The sequence below is a fragment of the Panicum virgatum genome, chromosome 4K, assembly GCF_016808335.1.
Source record: "Panicum virgatum strain AP13 chromosome 4K, P.virgatum_v5, whole genome shotgun sequence".
In the NCBI taxonomy this organism is placed as follows: domain Eukaryota; kingdom Viridiplantae; phylum Streptophyta; class Magnoliopsida; order Poales; family Poaceae; genus Panicum; species Panicum virgatum.
In genome coordinates this window covers 40,163,287-40,184,768 of record NC_053139.1, presented here as the reverse complement: position 1 = coordinate 40,184,768, position 21,482 = coordinate 40,163,287, and the positions used below count along the sequence as shown (strand labels likewise).

General features: G+C 45.8%; 2 protein-coding genes, 1 long non-coding RNA gene and 1 pseudogene across 8 annotated transcripts; 3 read left to right on the top strand and 1 right to left on the bottom strand.

The window, feature by feature from the left end:
• Positions 1-6,570: 6,570 nt before the first annotated feature.
• On the top strand, positions 6,571-9,358 carry LOC120704007 (biogenesis of lysosome-related organelles complex 1 subunit 1-like). Of its 5 annotated transcripts, none has more exons than XR_005687358.1 (5): positions 6,571-6,751; positions 6,842-7,047; positions 7,155-7,453; positions 8,668-8,792; positions 8,893-9,358. XR_005687358.1 is itself a non-coding variant. In XM_039988245.1 (3 exons), exons 1-3 carry the CDS (start codon positions 6,637-6,639, stop codon positions 7,242-7,244), a joined length of 411 nt encoding a protein of 136 aa, XP_039844179.1. In that variant the 5' UTR covers positions 6,571-6,636; the 3' UTR covers positions 7,245-9,358. The 5 variants fall into 5 exon arrangements, 1 of the variants encoding a protein (XP_039844179.1); XR_005687357.1 differs by having other exon boundaries at positions 7,155-8,026; XR_005687356.1 differs by having other exon boundaries at positions 7,155-8,792.
• Positions 9,359-10,452: 1,094 nt separating this feature from the next.
• Positions 10,453-13,367, bottom strand: LOC120704006 (mucin-2-like). The gene is made up of 4 exons (XM_039988244.1): positions 12,470-13,367; positions 12,157-12,349; positions 11,455-11,521; positions 10,453-10,927 (listed from the first exon to the last, which is right to left on the bottom strand). Exons 1-4 carry the CDS (start codon positions 12,828-12,830, stop codon positions 10,799-10,801), a joined length of 750 nt encoding a protein of 249 aa, XP_039844178.1. The 5' UTR covers positions 12,831-13,367; the 3' UTR covers positions 10,453-10,798.
• A 594-nt stretch (positions 13,368-13,961) lies between these two features.
• On the top strand, positions 13,962-15,221 carry LOC120704008 (annotated as a pseudogene).
• A 3,160-nt stretch (positions 15,222-18,381) lies between these two features.
• LOC120704009 lies at positions 18,382-20,695 on the top strand. Of its 2 annotated transcripts, none has more exons than XR_005687361.1 (2): positions 18,382-18,869; positions 19,077-20,695. It is a non-coding gene; the product is annotated as an uncharacterized LOC120704009 (long non-coding RNA). The 2 variants fall into 2 exon arrangements; XR_005687360.1 differs by having other exon boundaries at positions 18,978-20,695.
• The last annotated feature ends 787 nt before the right edge of the window (positions 20,696-21,482 follow it).

Below are 21,482 nucleotides of genomic sequence, written 5' to 3'. Positions count from 1 at the left end.
TTCAGTACTTTACAAAGGAGTATTTATGATGAAGGGAAAAAATATTGTTTGTGATGGAACGTCTTCCGGGAGATCATATGGGTTGTTTGTGATGAAAAAGTTGGGCCCGATGTGTGACAGGGGAGATTGTTAGATTTAGTCCCACCCGGAAATTGATGGGGAGGAACTTCCGTAGTCATGCCCCGAGGATGTAGCCACATCGCCGAACCTCGTTAAAAACATCGTGCCTCAGTGTCGTTCTCGTTTTGTGTGATCTTGTGATTTGGTTTTGCGTTCTTGGGTTATCGCTTCCGCGCAATTATTCTAACAAGTGGTACCAGAGCTAGATCTAGCGAGAAGATCCACGAGGAGGCGCGTTGGGTATGTTCCACACCGCGCAAGGTCGCACAAGCTGTCCGAGGAGGGACAGGGCGCAAGGTGGAGCATGGCGGCGATCAACGACTCGATCGGTGGTGTTGGACACTTTGACCGGGTGGCTCGAACCGTCCAATGAGCTACAATCAACAGTGATGCGTCCAGACGTGGAGATCGGGTTGATAGCGGCTGGTGGCTGCTGTTCGATAGGGGCCAGTCAGACATGATGGCCAGGTTCGACAGTGCGGCTGGAAGACGTGGTGATCAGGTGGTCGTTACAGACTCGTATGGAGCAGCAACGATGGTGGCGTAAGCCATGGTGAACTCGGTATGTTGATGAAACGGTTTGTTTATGTGATTGCGAGATCGCAGGCGACGATATGGAGCAGGAACGTGTGGCGGCTCGAAGGCGGCGTGGGCATGTTGGATGCGGTTTCGTACCTTGCATGTTGGATTATTTTTCCTTTTGCTCGTTCAAGAATTGGACTTGGTTACGTACAACAGTTGTTACCCGGTGGGCCCATGGTGGAAGATTGAAATCTGATGCATGAGATATGCTACTCATGGAAAGAAAAAAAAAGAACTCCTGCATGTATACAACAAGAAAACGGAAAGGCGGCGGCAGGAGGAGTCCGTATGGACTTGTGTCGTGCAGTATTCAGTCTCCATATAATCAACACATGAGCACACGAGATTGCAATACGGAGGCAATCTAATCTTGCTGTTCGTAAACCGGTGCTTGCGACGGTTGACAGCGAACGGCAGGCGACACTCTCGGACGGGTCGGCGACGTCGTGGGCGACGGCGTGGAAGGCGACGGGCTCGCGAGCGGCGTGGCTGTACGCAGGTGATGTACGGCGGCGGTGACACATAGGCAGCAGGACGCGCAGGCGGCGTGTGGAGCTGGGCGACGTGTGTGCGCAGCAAGGCGTCCAGGCGGGACACAAGAAGGAACACGTGGTCGGCGTGTTCGACACGGCATGCAGGAGGTACGTGGATTGTTCGTACAGTGCACGTGTGTGAATTGATTGTTCGGCGATCTGTGGCAACAGGCAGACGGCGTCGATGGCTTCCAAATTTGAGGTTGCGAGGTTTGATGGCACCGAAAACTTCGGGTTGTGGCAGACGAGAGTGAAGGACTTGTTAGCTCAACAAGGTATCTCGAGGGCTCTCAACGAGAAGAAATCGGCGAAGGCGGAGGATGATAAGTGGGAGGAGATGCAGGCGCAAACGTGTGCTACTATAAGATTGTGTCTCTCAGATCAGATCATGTACCATGTCATGGATGAAACATCGCCGAAGAAAATTTGGGACAAGCTGAAAGAGCAATTTATGTCCAAGACATTGACCCGGAAGCTGTACCTGAAGCAGAAATTGTATGGGCTGAAGATGCAGGAGGGGTCAAATCTTGCTGAGCATATTAATGTCTTCAATCAAGTAATTGCTGATCTTGGAAAGGTCAATGTAAAGATTGATGATGAAGACAAAGCTATTATTCTTCAGTGTTCGTTGCCGGGGTTTTATGAGCACTTGGTTACTACACTGATGTATGGCAAGGAGGATGTTAAGGTGGATGAAATTGTCACGGCTTTGCTTGGCCATGAGCAAAGGAGGAAGAACAATTTATCTAAAGATCCTTCTGGAGGTGCTTTTACAGTCAGAGGTGGTCATAGTGGTGAGAATAAGAAGGGTAACAAGAAGAAGAAGGGGCCATAGTGCTACAAGTGTAAGGGATGGGGACATATAAAGGCTGAGTGTCCGGAACTGAAAAAGGATGGAGGAACCGCAAGTGTGGCGATTGCTAGGAAAGATGATTCGGATAGTGATGGTGACGTTCTCACAGTATCAAGTGAAAAGTCTTGTGAAGCGTGGTTGTTGGATTCAGCTAGTTCGTTTCATGCAACACCAAATAAGGAGTGGCTCTTGTCATACTTTGAGAAAGATGGTGGTCTTGCTCACTTGGGAGATGATTCGGCTTATCGTATCATTGGAGTGGGCGATATCAAATTCAAGATGTGTGATGATCAGGAGGTGCTACTCAAGAGTGTGAAGCATGTGCCAGGACTATGGAGAAATCTAATTTCGCTTGGGTTATTGCATGATGAAGGATGGCTGTATCAGGCGGCGCCTGATAAGAAGACTTTGAGGGTCATGCGGGGAGACAAGACAGTCATGGTTGGTGAGAAGTCAAGTGCACAACAATACAAGCTGAAGGGAAGCGTTGTTGAAGGTGAAGTCATGGATGGCAATGCAACTGTGGCCGTGTTCTATCCGAATGTCGGCGAGGTGGCAGCGGCCTCATCGGGCTGTTCTAAGTGAGCAGCAATGGAGACAACTCAAATTCGGTACACGGAGATTCGAGCATGGATGGCTTCAAGGTGACGTGCATATTCACCAAGGTGGAGTTTGTTAAATATGTGTCGAATATGTGTACAGTCCGGTTACGATTGGACTTGAGTTGTAATTGGTAGGTTAGGGATAGAGTTTGGGTCGTACTTTATACCCCTTGGGCTCATAAATATGTGGGCACTGCTGTTATAACCTAGAGACGACAAGACGGCTGGTGTGGGCGGCGGCGAGGCCGCGGTGGTTCCCGGATGCTGGTGTAGCTGGTGTTGATGGAGAGGAGCGCCCGTAGTCATGCCCCGAGGATGTAGGCACATCGCCGAACCTCGTTAAAAACATCGCGGCTCGGTGTCGTTCTCGTTTTGTGTGATCTTGTGATTTGATTTTGCGTTCTTGGGTTATCACTTCCGCGCAATTATTCTAACAAATATGCTATCTCTCATGCTCTGTTTCTGTACATGGCCAGGAGTCAACAGTCCCGGTCTGAGCAGGTAGTTTTGCATCAAACTTGTTGGGGGATAGGACAGGCATATACATGCACAAGATTGGGAAAGTTGAACCGGTGATTTTTTTCTTCTAGTTTCTACGATATAATGCCTGGACAGAACCATTTTGCTTGCGTATGTTTCTGATTTTTTTTTTTTGCTCAAGGAATATGGTAAAGTCATTAGGTAAGCTACACTGTTCACACATCCAACCACCCTCTTGCATTGGGGCTTGGTCACTTGGAACTCAAGCAGTAGCTACCTAGGCTTGGACTGTTAAATCCTTTCCTACAGTTTTAGATTTGCTATCTACGTGTCTTGCTTCTAATTCAAGGGAATCTAAAGGTGGAAACGATCAGGGTGTCTTTATCAAAAGGTACATATATTCTTGTTATATATTTTAATGTCAAGTAGGCTTCTACAGATAGTACATCACAATATGAAAATTGATGCATGGTTCAATCAATCATGTTTTGAGGGCAGTGAAAAGTTATAATATGACAGTTATTTGTGTCTAAAAGGAAGTAGCAGTTTAGCTTCACAGTGAGTTGCTTTTTGATAATGGAACAATAAAGCTTGCTTACATAGTCTTAAAATAATTGTTAGCTGCTTCTGGGCACGAAAGTGGAACATCTTTAATTATTTTTCTTTAATTCGTGCCACATGGTATATACTGGAACTGTTGAAAGGAAGGGATCATCGGTGGAGAAGGCCGGGTTAATTTCAATTTTATGACAAAGATAGACTAAACCGAACACCCAAAGTGAGGCGTAGAGAACAATTGATCATGCACGCATGTTGTTTGCTCTCATTTTTTACATGAAAGGATAAACAAGCTATAAAGTAGTATCTATATGTCTTGACCTCCTCAGCTCGTTGGCCTGATGACGATTATTAGTAAAAAAACAGATGAAATGTCGCTGACCTGCAGAGATTTCGTGTTGATCGATTATTGGTACGTTCATGAATAGCCATCACGTATCGTGGTAACAGGTGTCTGCGGGTGACCGGTTTAATCATCTGCAGTTTGAGATCGAGCACTACAATACAGATAGGGATCGAATCCTATGTGCTCTCATATATGCTGTTGTTTCTTATTAGCAATTTAATAGCCACAAATTTGCATTTCTAGCTAGCATGGTAACATATCATGACTCTAGTGCTCTCTTCACAATTTAACTTGATTTTTATATATTTTTAACTTAAAATTGTATAAAATAAGAGTTCGGACTCTTTACCACCCCTGACTGTACATAAGAAGGATGAGAGTGCACCGTAGCTTAATTGGAGCTCATGCTATCTAAAAGATGGAAAGGTGGATGTGGGTAAATAAATTTTGATCGAGTAAGGTAAACTTGCTTCACCAATAGCGAAATCGAATATTCACGCAGTTAATAAAGAACCGGGCAGCTGCTGCATGCAAGATATATGATGGTACATTAATTTTCAGGTTCCATGCATGGATGTGGACATGTGGTGGTGTACGTGTGATTTTTTTTAAAAAAAATACAGTATAGGAGACGCAGGCGTTCACATATACGCAGGCACACTCACATCTATTAATACACGCACGTAACTCTACTTTTATGAGTATCTTCATGAGATTGAGCTAGCAGATCCTCAAAATTGACAAAATCATCACATATGTCTCGTCGTCGATGAATTGCCAAGAAACTTTACTAGCTGAGTTACACTTAGTTTGCTGTTGCACGTGTGACCTGACCATTCATACATCTCAAATCTTTTTGACCTGGTGAGCACTGTAGTAACTTTTGGATATATGAGCTAGGGGGCAAAACCGACCGACAGTAAGGACTTTTGTATATACAACCTAACCTCTTTGCGTGCGGGCTAGCTTAGGTTATATGTATGGCATGCAGCTGTATAGCGTGACTTTGACACATTTTTGACGCCAACCGGCCAGCCTTTAATTTGCTGACTTCACTCTCATGTTTAGTCAATAAGCAAATTTGTCAAAGCCAAAACTCAGCGACAATCAACAGTTGACAACAGCGGCGCTTTGAAAAAGATAGCTACTAGCTCTCACCTTAAGTACAAGTTACTCCCTCCGTCCCTTTTTAATTGTCGTCCGGGAAACATGTTTGTGAGAAAAATACGGTTTTCTAGCGACAGTTATTTAGCGACTGAGGGAGTACGTACTCAAGTATATACTGCAATCAAATCAAATTGAAACAAAGTTGAGAGATCATTGGGTGTTGTTGGGCGCGTCTTTTTTATTTTTACATTTTTCAAAAAAAAAATTACAGAAATATATTTTGGTTTTCAAAATTTACAGTTCTATACCCCTACCGCCCGGCAGGGGGGCGGCAGGGGGCCTACCGCCCCCCTGCTGGGCGGTAAGGACCTCTTTGCAAATAAAAATAAAATTTATTTGTGAATAAATCCTTGGTGGGGGCCTGCCGCCCCTCTGCCGGGCGGCAGACCCCCTACCGCCAAGTGGTGGGGCGGCAGGTACCTACACCTAGGCTATGCACTTGAAAATTTTTTAGTGGAATACACATGCAAAGAGTAGGCTACCACAAAATTTCTAGAATTTTTAGACAAACAGAACAATAGATACAAAATAAACTAGATTAAACACAACCTAAAATTTTAACAGGGGCAAAATTGACATTTCACATGCATGAGTATTTTTTCTCTGTAGATCTTGATTTAAGAAACCTAACAAAATTTAGTTTACATTTTTCTAATTTTTCTATGATTTTTAATTGAATTTAGCAGGTACCTGCCGCCTGATGGCGGGGCGGTAGGCCAGATAAAAGTTTATTTTCTTTTTAGTTTCCAAAACAGTGAATTTCTAAATTCAATTAAAAATCATAGAAAAATCAGAAAAATACAAAATAAATTTTGTTAGGTTTCTTAAATCAAGATCTACAGAGAAAAAATACTCATGCATGTGAAATGTCAATTTTACCCCTGCTAAAATTTTAGGTTGTGTTTAATCTAGTTTATTTTGTATCTATTGTTTTGTTTGTCTAAAAATTCTGAAAATTTTGTAGTAGCCTACTCTTTGCATGTATATTCCACTAAAAAATTTTCAGGTGTATAACCTAGGTGCAGGTACCTGCCGCTCCACCACTTGGCGGTAGGGGGCCTGCCACCCGGCAGGGGGGCGGCAGGCCCCCACCAAGGATTTATTCGCAAATAAATTTTATTTTTATTTGCAAAAAGGTCCCTACCACCCGGCAGGCCCTGCCGCCCCCCTGCCGGGCGGTAGGGGTATAGAACTGTAAATTTTGAAAACCAAAATATATTTCTGTAATTTTTTTTTGAAAAATGTAAAAATAAAAAAGACGCGTTGTTGGGCCTTCTGAGATTAACTGAGCCGTGGCCCATTAACTACGCAGAAATCCTCTTATTTCTCTCCATCGGAGGGGAAAAAAAGAAGGGAAGGGGAATCGCTCCGGCGACCCGCGGCGATTGGGACGGGATGGACCGAGCCAAGCCGCCGCCGCCGGCGGGTGGTAAGCAGGAGCTGGAAGAGGCGCTGCTCCACATCATACAACAGCACCACCACCAGTCCCTCCGCCAACGCCAACAAACTGGTACGCCACTGTGTCCGATTCCTATAGATTCCCTTGATTTCGATTGTGCAAATTTCCCACAATCAACGACACACACACACACACACGTAGATAGAGCCAAGAACGATGCTTTGAGAAGCGCTGTGCGGGTGTCCGATCTCCTCGTGGACACGGTCGACGGCGGCGTGCAGGAGCTCTTCGTCAACGAGAGGCGCATCGAGCACGAGGCACGCGCGCTGCTCACCACTATCGCGCGCTACAGGAAGCAGACTGACCAGTGGCTGGCTGCCACCAACGAAATCAACTCGGTCTTGAAGGTGACTCACACTCATAGATGAACCGGTGCATAAAACTAAACATCCAATCCAGTATTGTGGCTTTTTTTGTTGTTGCTGAAACATCTGGTTTTTAATTTTATCTCTAGGAAATTGGAGATTTCGAGAACTGGATGAAGATCATGGACTTTGACTGTAAAAGTATCAATGCAGCGATACGCAATATTCATCAGTCATGACTCTTACCTGCAAACACAACTTTAGGAAGTATTCATGTCATTAGATGTGCTGATTCGAATTATGCGTGCTGGAAACCTTCTTGTATAGAACTTCTTCCTGTTTTTTCTGTACAAACTGTAGAATGAATCCTTGCCAAGCATCTCTGCTATGAATACCACCTCTGATCCCTTCAATTTCAAAGTCAAGATAGGTGTGGAAACACTGAAAGGTAAGACCAATTACTGTATTAAAAGTATTCTTTGTATCATTTTATTCCATGCACATGCATGCTTTGAAAGCAGTGAATACATCTTTGGAGTAGACTACTGCATCATGAAAGGGACACTTCCCCTTTCAATGATGAGTACAAGGTACTAAACCACACACATGCACAGGCAGCAATAATGTGAGTCCTAGTTTACCTTCCTGCAGTTTCTCCTTATCTGTCCACTTGATCCAGTGAGGGGACTAATGTTGCTCATCTTCACCATCGCCGCACTGAAATCAGTGAAGAATTTTGCCATGTTTGAAGAATAGGTGGTTGTCTGGGAGTCTGCTGAGCCTCCATTGAACAATTGCTGATCAGAATGCAGAACACCCTTCTTGTTCAGCAAGTTCTTGTAGTAGAAATTGTCAAAAACATAGGGTGTTGAGGCGTCAAGGGGGGAAATGTTATTGTCGCCAGTGTTGTTTGGACAATTTGATTTCAGCGATGTTACAAGGGATGTGTCAATGTTAGTTTCGCTGTATATGCGATTGCGGAAGTTGACACATCTGGCTTGCCCAATGGTGTGACCTCCTGGTAATTTTTGGTTTCATGTCAGTCTGTATTCAGTAGTAGTACTATTGGCATTCAAGGAACGAAACTAGCTTGGACTGATTTATGAACCAGGTCTATGGTAAATGACAAAAATTGCAGTCTTTCAGTACCTGAGAGTGCAATCATGTCAGTTGTACTCAGTCCTTTGTTTGAGAACAACTTGGTAAGATCACTGAGGTCAAGGGTTGGTGCTGGGATGTCATTGTTTGCAGCATCTAGGCTTGCTGTCGTTGAGTCCCTCCTCCCCTGATTGACAACCCAAGTAGGCCCTCCAAGCTGAAATAGAAATTGTCTTTAGTATTGTTTGTTTGTGTTGGAATGCGTGAAACATGATTAGTCAAAGAGTTGCTATAGAATCTCTGGATATCATGGAGTGTTGACTTTAGTAGCTTAGTTTAGTGCTTCCTGATGCCCTTTTTAGGTCTATGTTTATTTCAATTAACATAAAGAGCCTTGCCATGATGCCATCATCATTTCAGTTGAAATACGGACAAGCATTTCATTGTGGTTTGCTGCGTGTGGTTCAGAATCATAAATACTTCTACATTAATATTTTAAACTAATTTTAGATGTTGTCTTTTTGTTTTGGCTTACCGCAACAACTGAATCGCGTGCTGCAACAGCAAGGATGTCAGCGCATGATACCACCTGCGGGCAGATCCCCTCAATCTGTGCTTTGATGCTGTCGATCACATCAAATCCACGCAGGGAATTGTTGTTCGGAACAGCGGTCTTCTCCCCTGTGAAGGTTGGGGTGTCATCAAGCAGCACGGAGCCATCGCAACCCTGTATTTTTAGCTTTTCCATGTTAAATAATCCAGAAAATGTAAGTATGAAACTATCTGCAGATTTGGTGACACTTGCATTGACAAAGCAGTCATGGAAGTGGAGGCGGAGCAATGATGCACCCATGCGGTTTTCCTTGGCCACAGCAGATCTTACGGCTGTTTGGATGGTGTACAGTGCATTTGGGCATGACTTGTCATAGAAATTTGCAGTGAGCTGAGCTGAAGCCAAGCTTGCAGCAAAGAAGAAGGCCAAGACACTGCAAGCGAGGGGTTTATGGGAGGCCATGTTGCTCAGGGCTTTAGAGCAGTATGATGGCCAGTGTCAATGTGCGCAGATATTTATAGGCAGAATATTTGCGCATGCTAAGTTTCTAACTTTATGCTAGTGGCTTTGAATATTCCTTAATTTTCTTCATCGGGCTAAGTGGAGTGGTCTGTACTCCGAAAGCACGTTGTATTAACGGACGTGATTGGACAGAGGCATGACTACATTGACTTGTATATTATGTGGCTTACTCTGTCAAAATGTTGTTGAGTGGGGAGTTGTGTGGAAAATGACATGGCCAAGCAAGCCATTAACAAGAGTATTGGTGATTTAGCGCCGAAAAGCCAGAGAAAGCGTCTCCAAGTTTGAGTGGTTGTTACAGAGCAAGAGCATATGAGTGAGTCCTGAGTGTCGATCAGTTTGGCCATAAGCTCTATCTTATCTCAGGTGTGAACCATTTCGATTTGGCCGAATCTTGCTTTGTCAACAAACTGGGCGCAATAAAAAGTATGAGCGACCTAGTAAGATACTACAATGGTAGCGAATTTCATGCTTCGTGTCTGGAGAACCCCCAAACTATGGAAGCTTCGCTTGATTCTAAAATCTCTCCTTTTTTTTTTGAGAAACACAGTACAGACGCAGACACTCACAAACACGCGCGCACACTCATCCTTATGAATACACGCACGCAACGCTACCCCTATGACCACCTCCGAGAGACTGAGCCGGCAAATCCTCGAGATTGATGAAGTCACCACAGACACCTCGCTGTCGACGGGAACGTCACCTACCACTGAAAGCACAACGCCGTTAAATCCTAAGAAATTCGCTCCTACGGGAACTCGAACCCAAGACCTCAGGTGCTACTGAGGCTCTTGTAACCATTATGTTACAGACCCTTTCGCAAATCTATCCTTTTCTTTGTTTTCTCATCAGTTTTTGTCATAATATTTTGGTTTGGAGGATTCCCTCTGTAGTGTCACGCTTCTTTAATCCGTTGTTGTTATTTTTATGCAACTCTATTTTACTAAAAGAAATGCAGAACACAGAATGGCGGTTACCTATCATATTTGGCATCCAAAGACTAGCAACGAAGAAAAGAGGCCAGGCAATGCCTTCCCAGTGGTTACGGTCCATCCAACATTCTAGAAATCCTCTCTTTTTTTCTTGGCATTCTTCTTTGTTGGATCGATCATGGTAAGGTCACTGAGAAAACTAAGCCAAAGATGCAGGTTGGCTGTGCAGTGTTTACTTGACAGATCGCATGCAACACGTATATCATACCAAGACCAAGTAAATTTGCAATGACTTTGTTTACCCAAGTTCAGCTCCAACGGCAGAGTTGACGACACAAGAAGAAAACTATGAATAAACATGGACACAGATTATAATCCAGAGTAGCTGCTTCGGGACAGGCTAAAGATCGAGTACTGAGTAACTGGCTCATTTTCTAATGCAGCCAAAGCTTGCTTCGTTTCAGGTCTCAGTATTTGTCATACTAGTGTGCTACAAGCTTGGTAAAAGGGTCGTTGGTGGGCCAATGACCCCTTGATCACTAAAAGGTTACACTACCTCTTCCTCGTATTACGAGTGCTATACATTGCTACCATAACTCAAACTTACTACATTGTAAGCTTAATTCCAGTAAACTACGTCTGTACAGAAAAAAACGTCCATATATTCTGGGATCAGCTTCACCTTTCACTCCAACTCAGATTCCGAAACCTCTTCCTCAGGCAATTCAAACGCGTCCACATCTGCGAAGTACGCTCTCTGCTTCTTCACGAAGTCTTCTGGTAGCTTTGTTGTGCTGCTTGGAGGGGGCCGCTTCTGTTTAAAATATCGCAAGCAGTCAGAAAGCTCAACATCATTGGAAACAAACTAAAGCTAAAGCGATTAGTACGGTGTAAACTAGCTCGTTTTCTCAAACGGTTCAATGCTCCCCTACTTTTCAGACTGATAGCTTCTGTTTAAAACACTACAAGCAGACAGAAAGATGAACACCATTGCTATTGTCCCAGACACCGTTTCAGAAATATGACCTTTACATCCTGACAAAAGGATATGATCAATCATACAGGCAATGCAAAGCTAGATGATCCCTAAACTGTTGCTAAATGAGCATATTATAATTGGAATTCTGGCCATCATAAGGAGCAGATGCAAAAGAACTACATCTTACAAACACAGAATCAATCATCATACTTTAAAATTGCATACCTACAAAATATCCATGCATACCTACAAAATATCCATACATACAAAATTGCATACCTACACAATGATCTTAAGTCTTAACAGTAGAAAACATTGTTGGGCCCTTATGCATGAATACACTCAGATTGTGACACTCTTACCTTTTTAGCACCATGACAAGGAGCTGAAGAAGAAATGGGCCGAGTATCCTGAGCCATAGAGTTTTTCCTGAAATAGGAGCGTAATTCAATATTTCAGATACTGAAATGTACTCAGACTGTAACTGTGGCGAACTAAAGGAACACTAAAGTTTGGACTTCTTAATATCCTGTGCTTGTGAGTTCTGACATTATACGATGCGATAACTTTATTCTGCCAGAAATGTGAAAGACTTCACCCAAGTTCTTCTAGCCTAATCTATATCACTACATGGCATTTTAGAGCAAGAATGCCAGCATTCAAGGCGTAGAGTGCTACAGAACAGCGAAGACTTCAACTGCTGTTACTAACAAGCTAAATTGGTTGAGCACCATGTTAAGCCTGATGTGTGGCGACTCTCACTGATCACTAGACCATTCTACCCGTTCCAAAAACAAGCTATTAATTAATTCTTAGAGTCAATCAGGTAAATACATTCTTCAAACTTAGTTGTAAATGCCTTACTTCCACACAAACTAAAGAAAGCGATGATTAATCCAAACTACAATAGAGGTCTCTAGCACCCACAGAAGAAGAAGGTACCACTAACGGTGTCCAAATCTCACAATCAATTGAAACCAAGGAGAAGCAGGTGGACGGCTGAACCGGACACACCAGACACAGGTGACATTGTACAGGGATCAGGCAAGCTAAAGCAATTTCACCTGCTGTTCTTCCTTGTGGCTCTTCCAAGAGGAGGGCAACTCGCCGTTCCAGCAGCAGCAATGGGCTCCTTGCCTTTGGTGGTGGTGGTGGGGTTCGTCGTCGTATTCCTCCTCCCTTGAGTCTCAGTAGTCCCGCGCCTCGCGTAAACCGTGGAGATGGGGGATTTAACCGCACTGCGCTCCTCCTCGAGGACTGCGAATCAGAAGCATTATCAGAAATTCCTGGCCCCAATGGGGATCGAGGACGCCGCCAACAGAAGCAGCTGCAGCGAGATGGAGCACAGATGGGGGGACGCAGGGCAGGCTCACTCACCGGCGGCTGATGAAGGCTGGGGTGCGGGCGTGACCGATGCGGTGGAGAAGCAGGTCGAGGAGGAGTCGGAGGGCGTGGGGAGGGGCCGGAGTCCAGTCCTTCTGGGTTTGATGGGGGTCGGGGTCTCGGGGAGGAGGAAGTTGGTGACGTCGCCCAACGGCGGCGCCGCCTTGCGCTGCCGCTTGATGGCGGCGGACTTGGGGCTGGCGAGCGGCGCCGGGTCGGGGAGGAGGAGGTTGGTGACGTCGCCCAACGGCGCCGCCGCCTTCCGCTGCCGCTTGATGGCGCTGGACTTGGGGCTGGCGAGCGGCGGCGGGGCCGGCGAGCCCGGTGGCGTGGCGGCGCTGGTGGGGTGCCTCATCGGGCAGGCCGTGGATTTGGAGGAGATGGGCACGGGCGATGATTCAAGAGCGGGAAGCGGGGGGAGGGGAGGGAGGGAAGATTCCGGAAGGGGGAGGAGGCGTCGTCTTCCAAGGGAAGGAAGAAGGGAGGGAGGTAGACGGACCGGGCTTCACTTTGCAGATTGTGGTGGGCCTTGATTGGGCATTGGTTGTTGATGATTTTTCGGATGGGCCATGAGCCCACGGTTGGAGTCAGGTCCATGTGCCTCACGTCATTTTCGCAAAAAAAAAACTGAGGTGAGAGGTCTCTGTCTCTCTGGTAGAAAATTCATCAAGACTAGCTCAAAAACTTCGTTAGCTATTTTTATATAGTAGGCTTGCTTTGGAAGATCACATACCACGGTATCATATAATTTCCATATTACTGTAACGGTGTAGTAACACACTACTGTTGTAGAATCAACTAGTAAATGAGGTTGGCATTCAACCCAGAGATGGAGAATCGGTGGGTAATTTGCCGTTAGTTTCACTTAACTAGTCATCACAAAGCTAGCCAGGTTCCCGGAAAGAAGAGATCACCAACAGGGCAACAGGACAGCTAAGAGCAGAATAGGTAACATGGTTCGTTGCCTATATGTCAATCAGTCAGCATGGCCCAGATGTCTGTGTCTGATCGAGGAAAGTTTTTATTTTTTTGACCGGCAGCAGATAAGGTGGGCCCGCCTGAAACCTTGGGGCGCCTGCTAATCCGAAAGCGGCGGGTGCCCCCAAGAAGCAGCGAAGGAAACCAGCAGCAGGAAGGCAGGCCAGGACAGAAACAAGGCTGGGCCGTGTTTGGTTGCAGCCTGTAAAATTTTTGAAAAGATATCTTTTTATATTTGAAGTACTAAACATAGACTAATCACAAAAATAATTACAGTACTCGTCTGTAAATCGCGAGACGAAACTAATGAGCCTAATTAATCCGTCATTAGAGATTATTTACTGTAGCATTACTGTAGCAATTTAGCATCTAATTACAGCCTAATTAGATTCATTAGATTCGTCTCGCCATTTACAGATAGCAGTCGCAATGCGTTTTTTATTTCGTTTAGATTTAAATCTCCATGCAAGTGCCGGAAAAAAATTTTGGAATTTGGAACTGAACTAGGCCTGGGTGTCCCTGGTTTCGATCAAAACCAGTGGGCACAAGCACTCCACTCCTATAAGTATCTGACCAAACTCACCTGCTGCCACCAATTCCATCCACATCCAGCACTCCCTTTCCTTCATCTTTACAATCAATCTTCATCAAGCATCACCAAATCCAAAACACACACACAGTAGAGCATCCGATCCGCGGCATCGGCAGGCAGATCATCATCGATGGAATCAAAGATGGAGAGGATGAGCTAGTCGTCGGTGCAGTCCTGGGTGGAGGAGCACAAGCTCGCAACCATCGGTACGTCAGCATCCCATCCCCTCACCTGAATCCCTCCCTCCCTCTGCTTGCTTTGCTTAATCTGAGAGTGTTCTCGTGAATCAGGAGGCGTGTGGGCTGCTGCGGTGGGCGCGTCGGTGGCGTACAGCCGGCGGAGGGTGCCGCAGCGGGCGACCAGCCTGCGCCTCATCCACGCCAGGATGCACGCCCAGGCACTCACAAAAACTCGGATGGGGGTTGAAATGGTCCCGCCCACATTTCATTAAGAGGAAGCGACTGTCTCGGCTCTTAACTCCAATCGAGAAACCCTCGAACCCTGACCGACCCAGCGAGGGGGATTTTTTTCCCGCGACATCAGAAATTCGCGTCCCCCAGGACTCGAACCCGCGTCGCGGGGTGCCACCGGCCCCAGCCGGCCAACTGGTCGTAGGGGCCTTAGGCACGCCCAGGCACTCACACTCGCCGTGCTCGGGGGAGCCGCCGCCATGCACTAGTACAACAAGAGCAAGAGCAGCGCCGCCGCAGACAAGATGGACCTCGACTTCTACGCGCAGCTGCCGCCGGCAACCGACGCCGACGGAAACGAGAACGAGCGATGGAGCTGGTAAACTTGTATTTCCTCGGTTGCAGGCTGCAGCCGATCCATGGAGAGGAAGCAATGGGGAAAAAAAATCAAAAACTACTAGTAGTTGCAGCAATAATTGGGGAGGCAGGCATGACGTGGCGGGGTTTGTCCTAATCCATCCAGCTAAGACGCCCGTGGTTTCGTTTACTTTACATTATCCATCCACATCATGACCGGCGGCCTCATCGGCATCGCAGCCCACGGATTTCTTCTGTTTCGCCGGAGCCGGAGCCGACAAGACGATTCGATCGAGTGGAGATATTTGTATGTATATGGGCAGCTGGGTATGCATGTAGGTTAGCATTTCTCTTTCCATGGTTGAAGCTGAAGCAATGCAAGAAAGCTGCTGCCTTCTTCCTCCTCTACTGTACTAGCTACAACCATTTGATCCATTCGAAGTTGATCCATCCTTCGAATGGTGAGCGATGATGACGACGATAATGATAATGATGTTTTTCCTTTCTTAAAGAAACTGGTGAAATGCGATCGATGTTACGCACTGTGCTGCGATGTTGTGCCTGGAATCTTTAAGAATCGAAAGCTGGGCTCAAACCGAGCGATTTCATTGGGCCACATCACCTAAAATTTTCTCGGTCGTCCGATCTGGCATCTACGGTGAGAAGGCGGAAGCACTCGCCGTCCCTCGGCCAGCTTCTGGACGCGTCGCGCGGCCTCGTCTCTATCGCCGGTCCACACTACCTTTCTTCTCCATCGCCGTACGCTCGTACCCCCACATCGCCGCCGCCGTCGAGATGGGACTACGGGACTAGGAGCGTGGAAGGCAGAGGGATGCCGGCGGCGGAGGCTCCGCAAGACGACCTCCCGTATAGATCGCCACCCTCTCCGGCTCCCTGCACCACCCGTCTCCACCGCCGCCACCCTCTTCTGCCCCATCGCCCTCGATCCCGGCGACATCGAAGGAGTTGACAGGGTCAACGGCCTCCCCGACGACCGACGACCTCCGTCGTCGCATCCTCGCCCGCCTCCTCGCCAAGGATGTCGCACGCACCGCTGCGCTATCCACACGCCGGCGCGGCCTCTGGCGCACGGCGCACGGCCATCTGCTCCGCGCCTGCCGCAACGCCCACTCCTCCATCCGATAAGCACGCCATCCTCCATCCCTTCCCTTCACCTCCGCCTCGCAGGCATCGAGAAGGCTACAGCAACAACATGAACGGGCGCCGCCACCTTCTCTCCTTGCTGTAATCTGTAGCATGACCCTCGCAGCCTCGCTGCTGCTTCTGTCCGATGTCCCCTTCCCTTTCTTCCCCGCTGCTCTAAATCTTCACTTCTTCAGTTTACACGGCGTCGTCCCTGCTTCTGCTGGGGTTGCGCTCCTCACCTCACCTGCATTGCCTCCCTCTGAAAGACAATGTTGAGCATCGTGAGGAGAAGGATCAGTGTATGCAGTAGCGTCCTCTGCGTCGACTATCGGATACAGACACAGGGCGTCGGGCGGCCGAGCGGCGGGGCAAGCGCGGCTGCTTGTCCAAGCGACTGCTGAGCCATGTTTGTGCAAATAAACTGTATGACGAAATGCTACTAAAGAGTCAAGATGCAGCTGCTCTCACTTCCGTGGAGAGCAGGGCATTGCATGTCCCTAAATTTCCAATCTGAAATTAATCTTTGTGATTTTTGCAATCTCAATTCCTAATCTCTAATTCTTTGCTCCCGGTGGCTGCTTGTTGTGATTCGAGATGCCCATTTGTGAAATATTTCTTGCACATAAAGATCAAAGCTTTGATGCAGTAGTAGCGGTACTCTGCCTGCTTGCTACTTGAATAACAGTTAGCTCAACAGAGATCATTGCATTTTCTTTTCCCTTCCCTCGCTGTTAATTCATAGTTGTGGATGAATGTCTCATGTTTCCAAGGCATGTTTAATATTTATGTCATAGCAGTGTTGCCAGCAGGATATTATCAAATATACCAAGGCTCTGGGAATAATTTGAAACATATTAATCAAGAGCTCCATACTACTGTTGCCTCAGATTCAGTTCCTATCAGCAAGCTTGACGTTAATTATGTTTTTTTGTTCAGACATTTTTATATGCTAAATAAAGTGTTGCATGGAGACTGTTATATTTTGTGTTGCTTGATTATAGTCAATGAAAGCTTAAGGTTGCAATAGAATTCTGCACTAATCTTATGTTGTTGTAGTGATTGATCTTTCGTTCTCTGTGCAAAAATAGTTGGTAAAATAAAAAAAAGTTATCAACTTATGCAACGCAACATTAGATCTTCGTATTCATGGTTTCCAAAAACAGCATTATGGAACCAATCAAACTGAGTTTCAATATGCTCGATATATGAAATGAAGCAATTGTAGTACTTATTCATCTTCACATGCCAATCCTTGATTCTATATTACAACTTATGACCCAACACTTGACATTAAACCAGAGATATAGTTTTTACCTTGCTTGCTTATTTCAGACAAGAGTTTCCTGAAATGATTCAGCTCACTTCTCATGTCCTCAAGTAATTAACGCTTACTCACTATCATTAAACAGGTAGATAAATGGGCTTACAGTACTAGCAAAAGCACAAGCGCGGCAACGCCGCGCGTTGATTCTAGTCTTTTCTTTAAGAATCGAAAGCTGGGTCCAAATCGCGCGATTGCATTGGGCCACGTCACTGAAAAAATCTCGACCGTCCATTACCGTGCCAAGTTAAATCGCATCATCGGCATCTGGTTCAGCGCGTCGTCCAGCTCTAGCATTCTCGCGAACCTTCTCAAACAGCTCGCTCCTCCCGTTCCTGTCATACCGCTTGAGGCTGAGGCAGCCAAGCTCACACCCCACCCTCCGCCGTCGCCGTCTCTCTCGTCGCGGTGGCCATCGAGGGGCTCCGATCTTGCTCTTCCTACCACTCACCCTTTTCCATCTCTTGATCTCGCTGCTCAGACCCAGGGTTAAAAAAACCGGCCGGAACCGGTCCGGTAACCGCGGTTACCGGTCTAACCGGCCCGGACCGGTTCCGGTTCCGGCCGGTTTCAAACCGGCCCAAATTCAAATTTTAAATTTGAATTTCAAAACATGGAAAAATCCCAAAAAATTCTTTAAAATACTTCAAGTTGCGACGAATCTAATGGTGTCAATTTTTTTCAAATATTCATTCATTTAGTATACTTTGCGAGCATTTGAAGTTAAACAAAAAAAACATGCATACAAAAGTATACAAATACAATGTAAAAGTAGTACAAAAGAGGGTTGGAGGGTTCATTTAGACTAAAACATATTATGCAAACATTCATTTAGTATACTTTGCGGGCATTTGAATTTAAACTAAAAAAGAAAAAAAATTGAATTTGGTCAGTTACCGTTCAAACCGACCGGTTACCACTCAAACCGACCGGTAACCGGTCAAACCGGACCGGTAAACCGGTCTAACCGGCCGGTTAGCCGTTCGAAACCGGTATAACTGCGGGTTTTGAATTCAAATTTGAGTTTAACCGGTTTTTACCGGTAACCGGTCCGGTTAACCGGAACTGGTGGCCGGCGGTTCGGATAAAAAAACCTTGCTCAGACCTTCATCTGGTGCCGCACCTCCCTGTCCCCGCTCCGCTTCACCGGCGTTGTGGGCGCCACCTCGTCTCCCTCTCTCATGTCCGGACGACGACGATGGCAGCCTCACCTTCCTTCTCCGCAACAAATCCGGCTGCCCCGCCGCTCGAGCCACGCGCCCCTAGGGCCGCAGTCTCCGTCATCCTTTTCCTCGCGGCGATCTGATCCGATTGAAGCCGGTTCTTGCGTCGCCGCTGCATGAGCTCATCTGAATGTCGTCGCCGCCCCTACTCCGCGCGGGACCCTCGGCTCCCTGACTTGGCCTCGCTCTTCATCCGCCACAATGACCTCGCTACATGCCGCCAGGACGGTGGGCAGGGCTGTCGTAGACGAGCGCGCGCAGCACCTGGCAGAGGCCACGCCCGCAGAGAGCATATGCACGGAGGGAGGACCGGAAGTCCCGTGCATGAACGGCACAACACCTGCTCACCTTGCAGTAGTAGCATCAGGTGCCCCTCCTGCTAAGCCCAGCAGACTACTAGCTTGATTAATGATGAGCTCTGTCAATTGCTTTGCTAACGTCATGCATGTCTTGTGTTTGATGAAATGTGCACAAGGAGCATCGACCATTGTTTTCACGGCTGTAGTTCATCCAACATAAACCAAAGGTTATTTCAGCTCTGACAATGTTACTACATCACTCTGCACACACGCAGGAGTATGGCTGGTGACCGCATGCTATAAGTTCCTCTCCATGGCTAAGTGAGGCAGTACATGGCCAGACAGCTTGAGGTCGTGCGCTATGTCATGAAGTTTACTATTACTAGGGTATTGTGTTTCTTGCTGCTTGAATCTTCCCAAGGTGAATACTCAAAATTCTTTGCTGATAGCCTTACACTGGAGTATAGTGAAAGAATGAAACAAGTTTACAGTAAGGCTTGCAACTTAATGTTAGTGATGTTTAATATATATTTATCGAAAGTAGCACATCAAAAAAAATTTGTTCTTTCCTGGATGATTAAATTTAGAATTTCTACATTAATTTACTTCTGAGCGTATCATCAGGCGAGGAGGACAACTGAATCTGCTCTGTCAGTTGTGTCGAGCAATGGATGAATCAACAGTGCACATTATGGCCAAGTGCTCATATGCAGAAGAATTGTGGAATCTGGTGATGATACATAATCAACTGGTGATCCCGCAGCTGACTTATGTGCACCAAATCAAAAAATGGTGGGCCGGAATGACTGCCGCACATATTTGTACTTTTGTGCATAATCTTCTTTTTCTTTCGATTACCCAAATTGTAAATAATTTGCTTCCTACTACAATGCAAGAGCAGAGCACCTGCTATTTTCCTAAAAAAAAATCTCATTAAGAGGTTGGTACTGCCTGTTATATGTGATTCTGATATTTGTCCTGTTTATCCTTAAATTTTGTTTTCTTGGAACAATCTTTAGATTGATGTTAGATAAATTGCTCACCATTATCACCAAGAAATCATGCATCTGCATTTAAAAGGAAATATACATGCCGATGCATGATCCGTATGTGTTAGTGTTCCTACATCCTACATCCTTATATGCTTTCCAATATCATAGTATCTTTATGGTACGTAAGAAAAAATGATCTTCCTGTACTAATGTCCCATTATGAGCAAAACTTTCCAGTTCTGCTAGATAGTTAGTTGTACCAAATAGAATAATTTATTGGATCCAGGTTTTCACCCTAGTATACTCATATTTCTGCTTATACATTTGATGCATTATACATGTTTTTGCTTATACTTTTCTGATCTTTTATTCATTTATAGTGGAAATACCATTGAATTATACTTCATTACGCAATGCAAGAGTTCTTAAATGAATTCCATCATACAAAGAACATATACTGATACACCCATATTACCAATAATTAATCACAAGTGATCTACAAAAGTCCAGGCTCAACTGGCGCGGCAACGCCACGCCCCAGGTTTTCTAGTGGAACCCATAGCTGACAACACTCTTCTTCTCTTCGTTTTTACATCTCCTAAACGTGCTGTTCATTTTTCCGCCTGGATTTTTTTTATTTCGCACAGGACATTGGGTGGCCCAAAGCCTATGCATATGGCCCGATGCGCATGCGCACAACATTGGGCCATGGTCCATGACCATAAGCACCGCACAGGAGTCAGCCCGCGTAAGCTAAGGCCTGCTCTGCTCTGCTGACCCTGTTTTGATCCGTTCCTTCTTCAACATTTGGCTGGGTGATGTACCTGAACATGTTGCTGTAATGGTGTCCACTGACCTACCTGGACACAGTGCTTATTGGAAATATTTTCTATCTCAAAAAAGAAACTCTTGTCCTGAAGCAGATTTCTATTGTCCTCTACATGACCAGATCACAAAGGAAAACAGGGGGTGTATTATGATGATGAGCTCCACAATACACTCTATGTATTGCATTATTCTGATGCAGGCATACCCAAGCAGCACAAAAGTATGTACAGTAGTAGGTCATATGAAGCCATCCCCTGCAGGAATGCAAGCAAACTCTGCAACACCATCCATCAATCAGAGGTTTTCACACCCTGTCAGCAAGACTACAATGTACAAATAAAACAATCAGCTAATTATGTTGTAAACCAACTCAACAAATCCTAAAATTGTAGGAATTCTATATGTTGATTAGACTTTGGCCCTTTGTCAAATAGGTATAACATCATGCCTGTTAATTACTCGCATATTATTTTCAGCAAATTTTATACTACATGTATCCCTTTCCTGGGACACTTATTATTACACAAACTAACATGCCTGCTTTCATAATTAAAAAAAGCATGCCTTTTCCCCCTATGACACTAGTATATTCATGTATATTCTTGTGGTATACTAGCATGACATGATAGAGCTAGCTGGGGCCCTACCTGATGTCGGGTGAGTGGGAAGCTAGTGGTTAACTTGTTGACGCAGCATAGCCTAAGCGTGCCACCCTCCAAGTCTCCAACATCCACATCTTCCATTTCAGCTCCCCCAAACAAGTCTCTTTTAGTTAGCAGGTTACAAAGTCCCTCTCAACCTTCTGGACTGGCCCATGATTCTCTCCATTCATCTTATAATCATCTAATCATCATTTTGTCC

What these genes read in the sequence shown, in the direction of transcription:
- LOC120704006 (XM_039988244.1), bottom strand. Translation starts at nt 12,830, where the DNA reads ATGAGGCACCCCACCAGCGCCGCCACGCCACCGGGCTCGCCGGCCCCG. An exon ending in CCAGCCTTCATCAGCCGCCG is followed by an intron (nt 12,350 to 12,469) that starts GTGAGTGAGCCT and finishes TCTGATTCGCAG; the next exon opens with TCCTCGAGGAGGAGCGCAGT. An exon ending in GCCACAAGGAAGAACAGCAG is followed by an intron (nt 11,522 to 12,156) that starts GTGAAATTGCTT and finishes CTCCTATTTCAG; the next exon opens with GAAAAACTCTATGGCTCAGG.
- LOC120704007 (XM_039988245.1), top strand. Translation starts at nt 6,637, where the DNA reads ATGGACCGAGCCAAGCCGCCGCCGCCGGCGGGTGGTAAGCAGGAGCTG. An exon ending in CCGCCAACGCCAACAAACTG is followed by an intron (nt 6,752 to 6,841) that starts GTACGCCACTGT and finishes ACACACACGTAG; the next exon opens with ATAGAGCCAAGAACGATGCT. An exon ending in AAATCAACTCGGTCTTGAAG is followed by an intron (nt 7,048 to 7,154) that starts GTGACTCACACT and finishes TTTTATCTCTAG; the next exon opens with GAAATTGGAGATTTCGAGAA.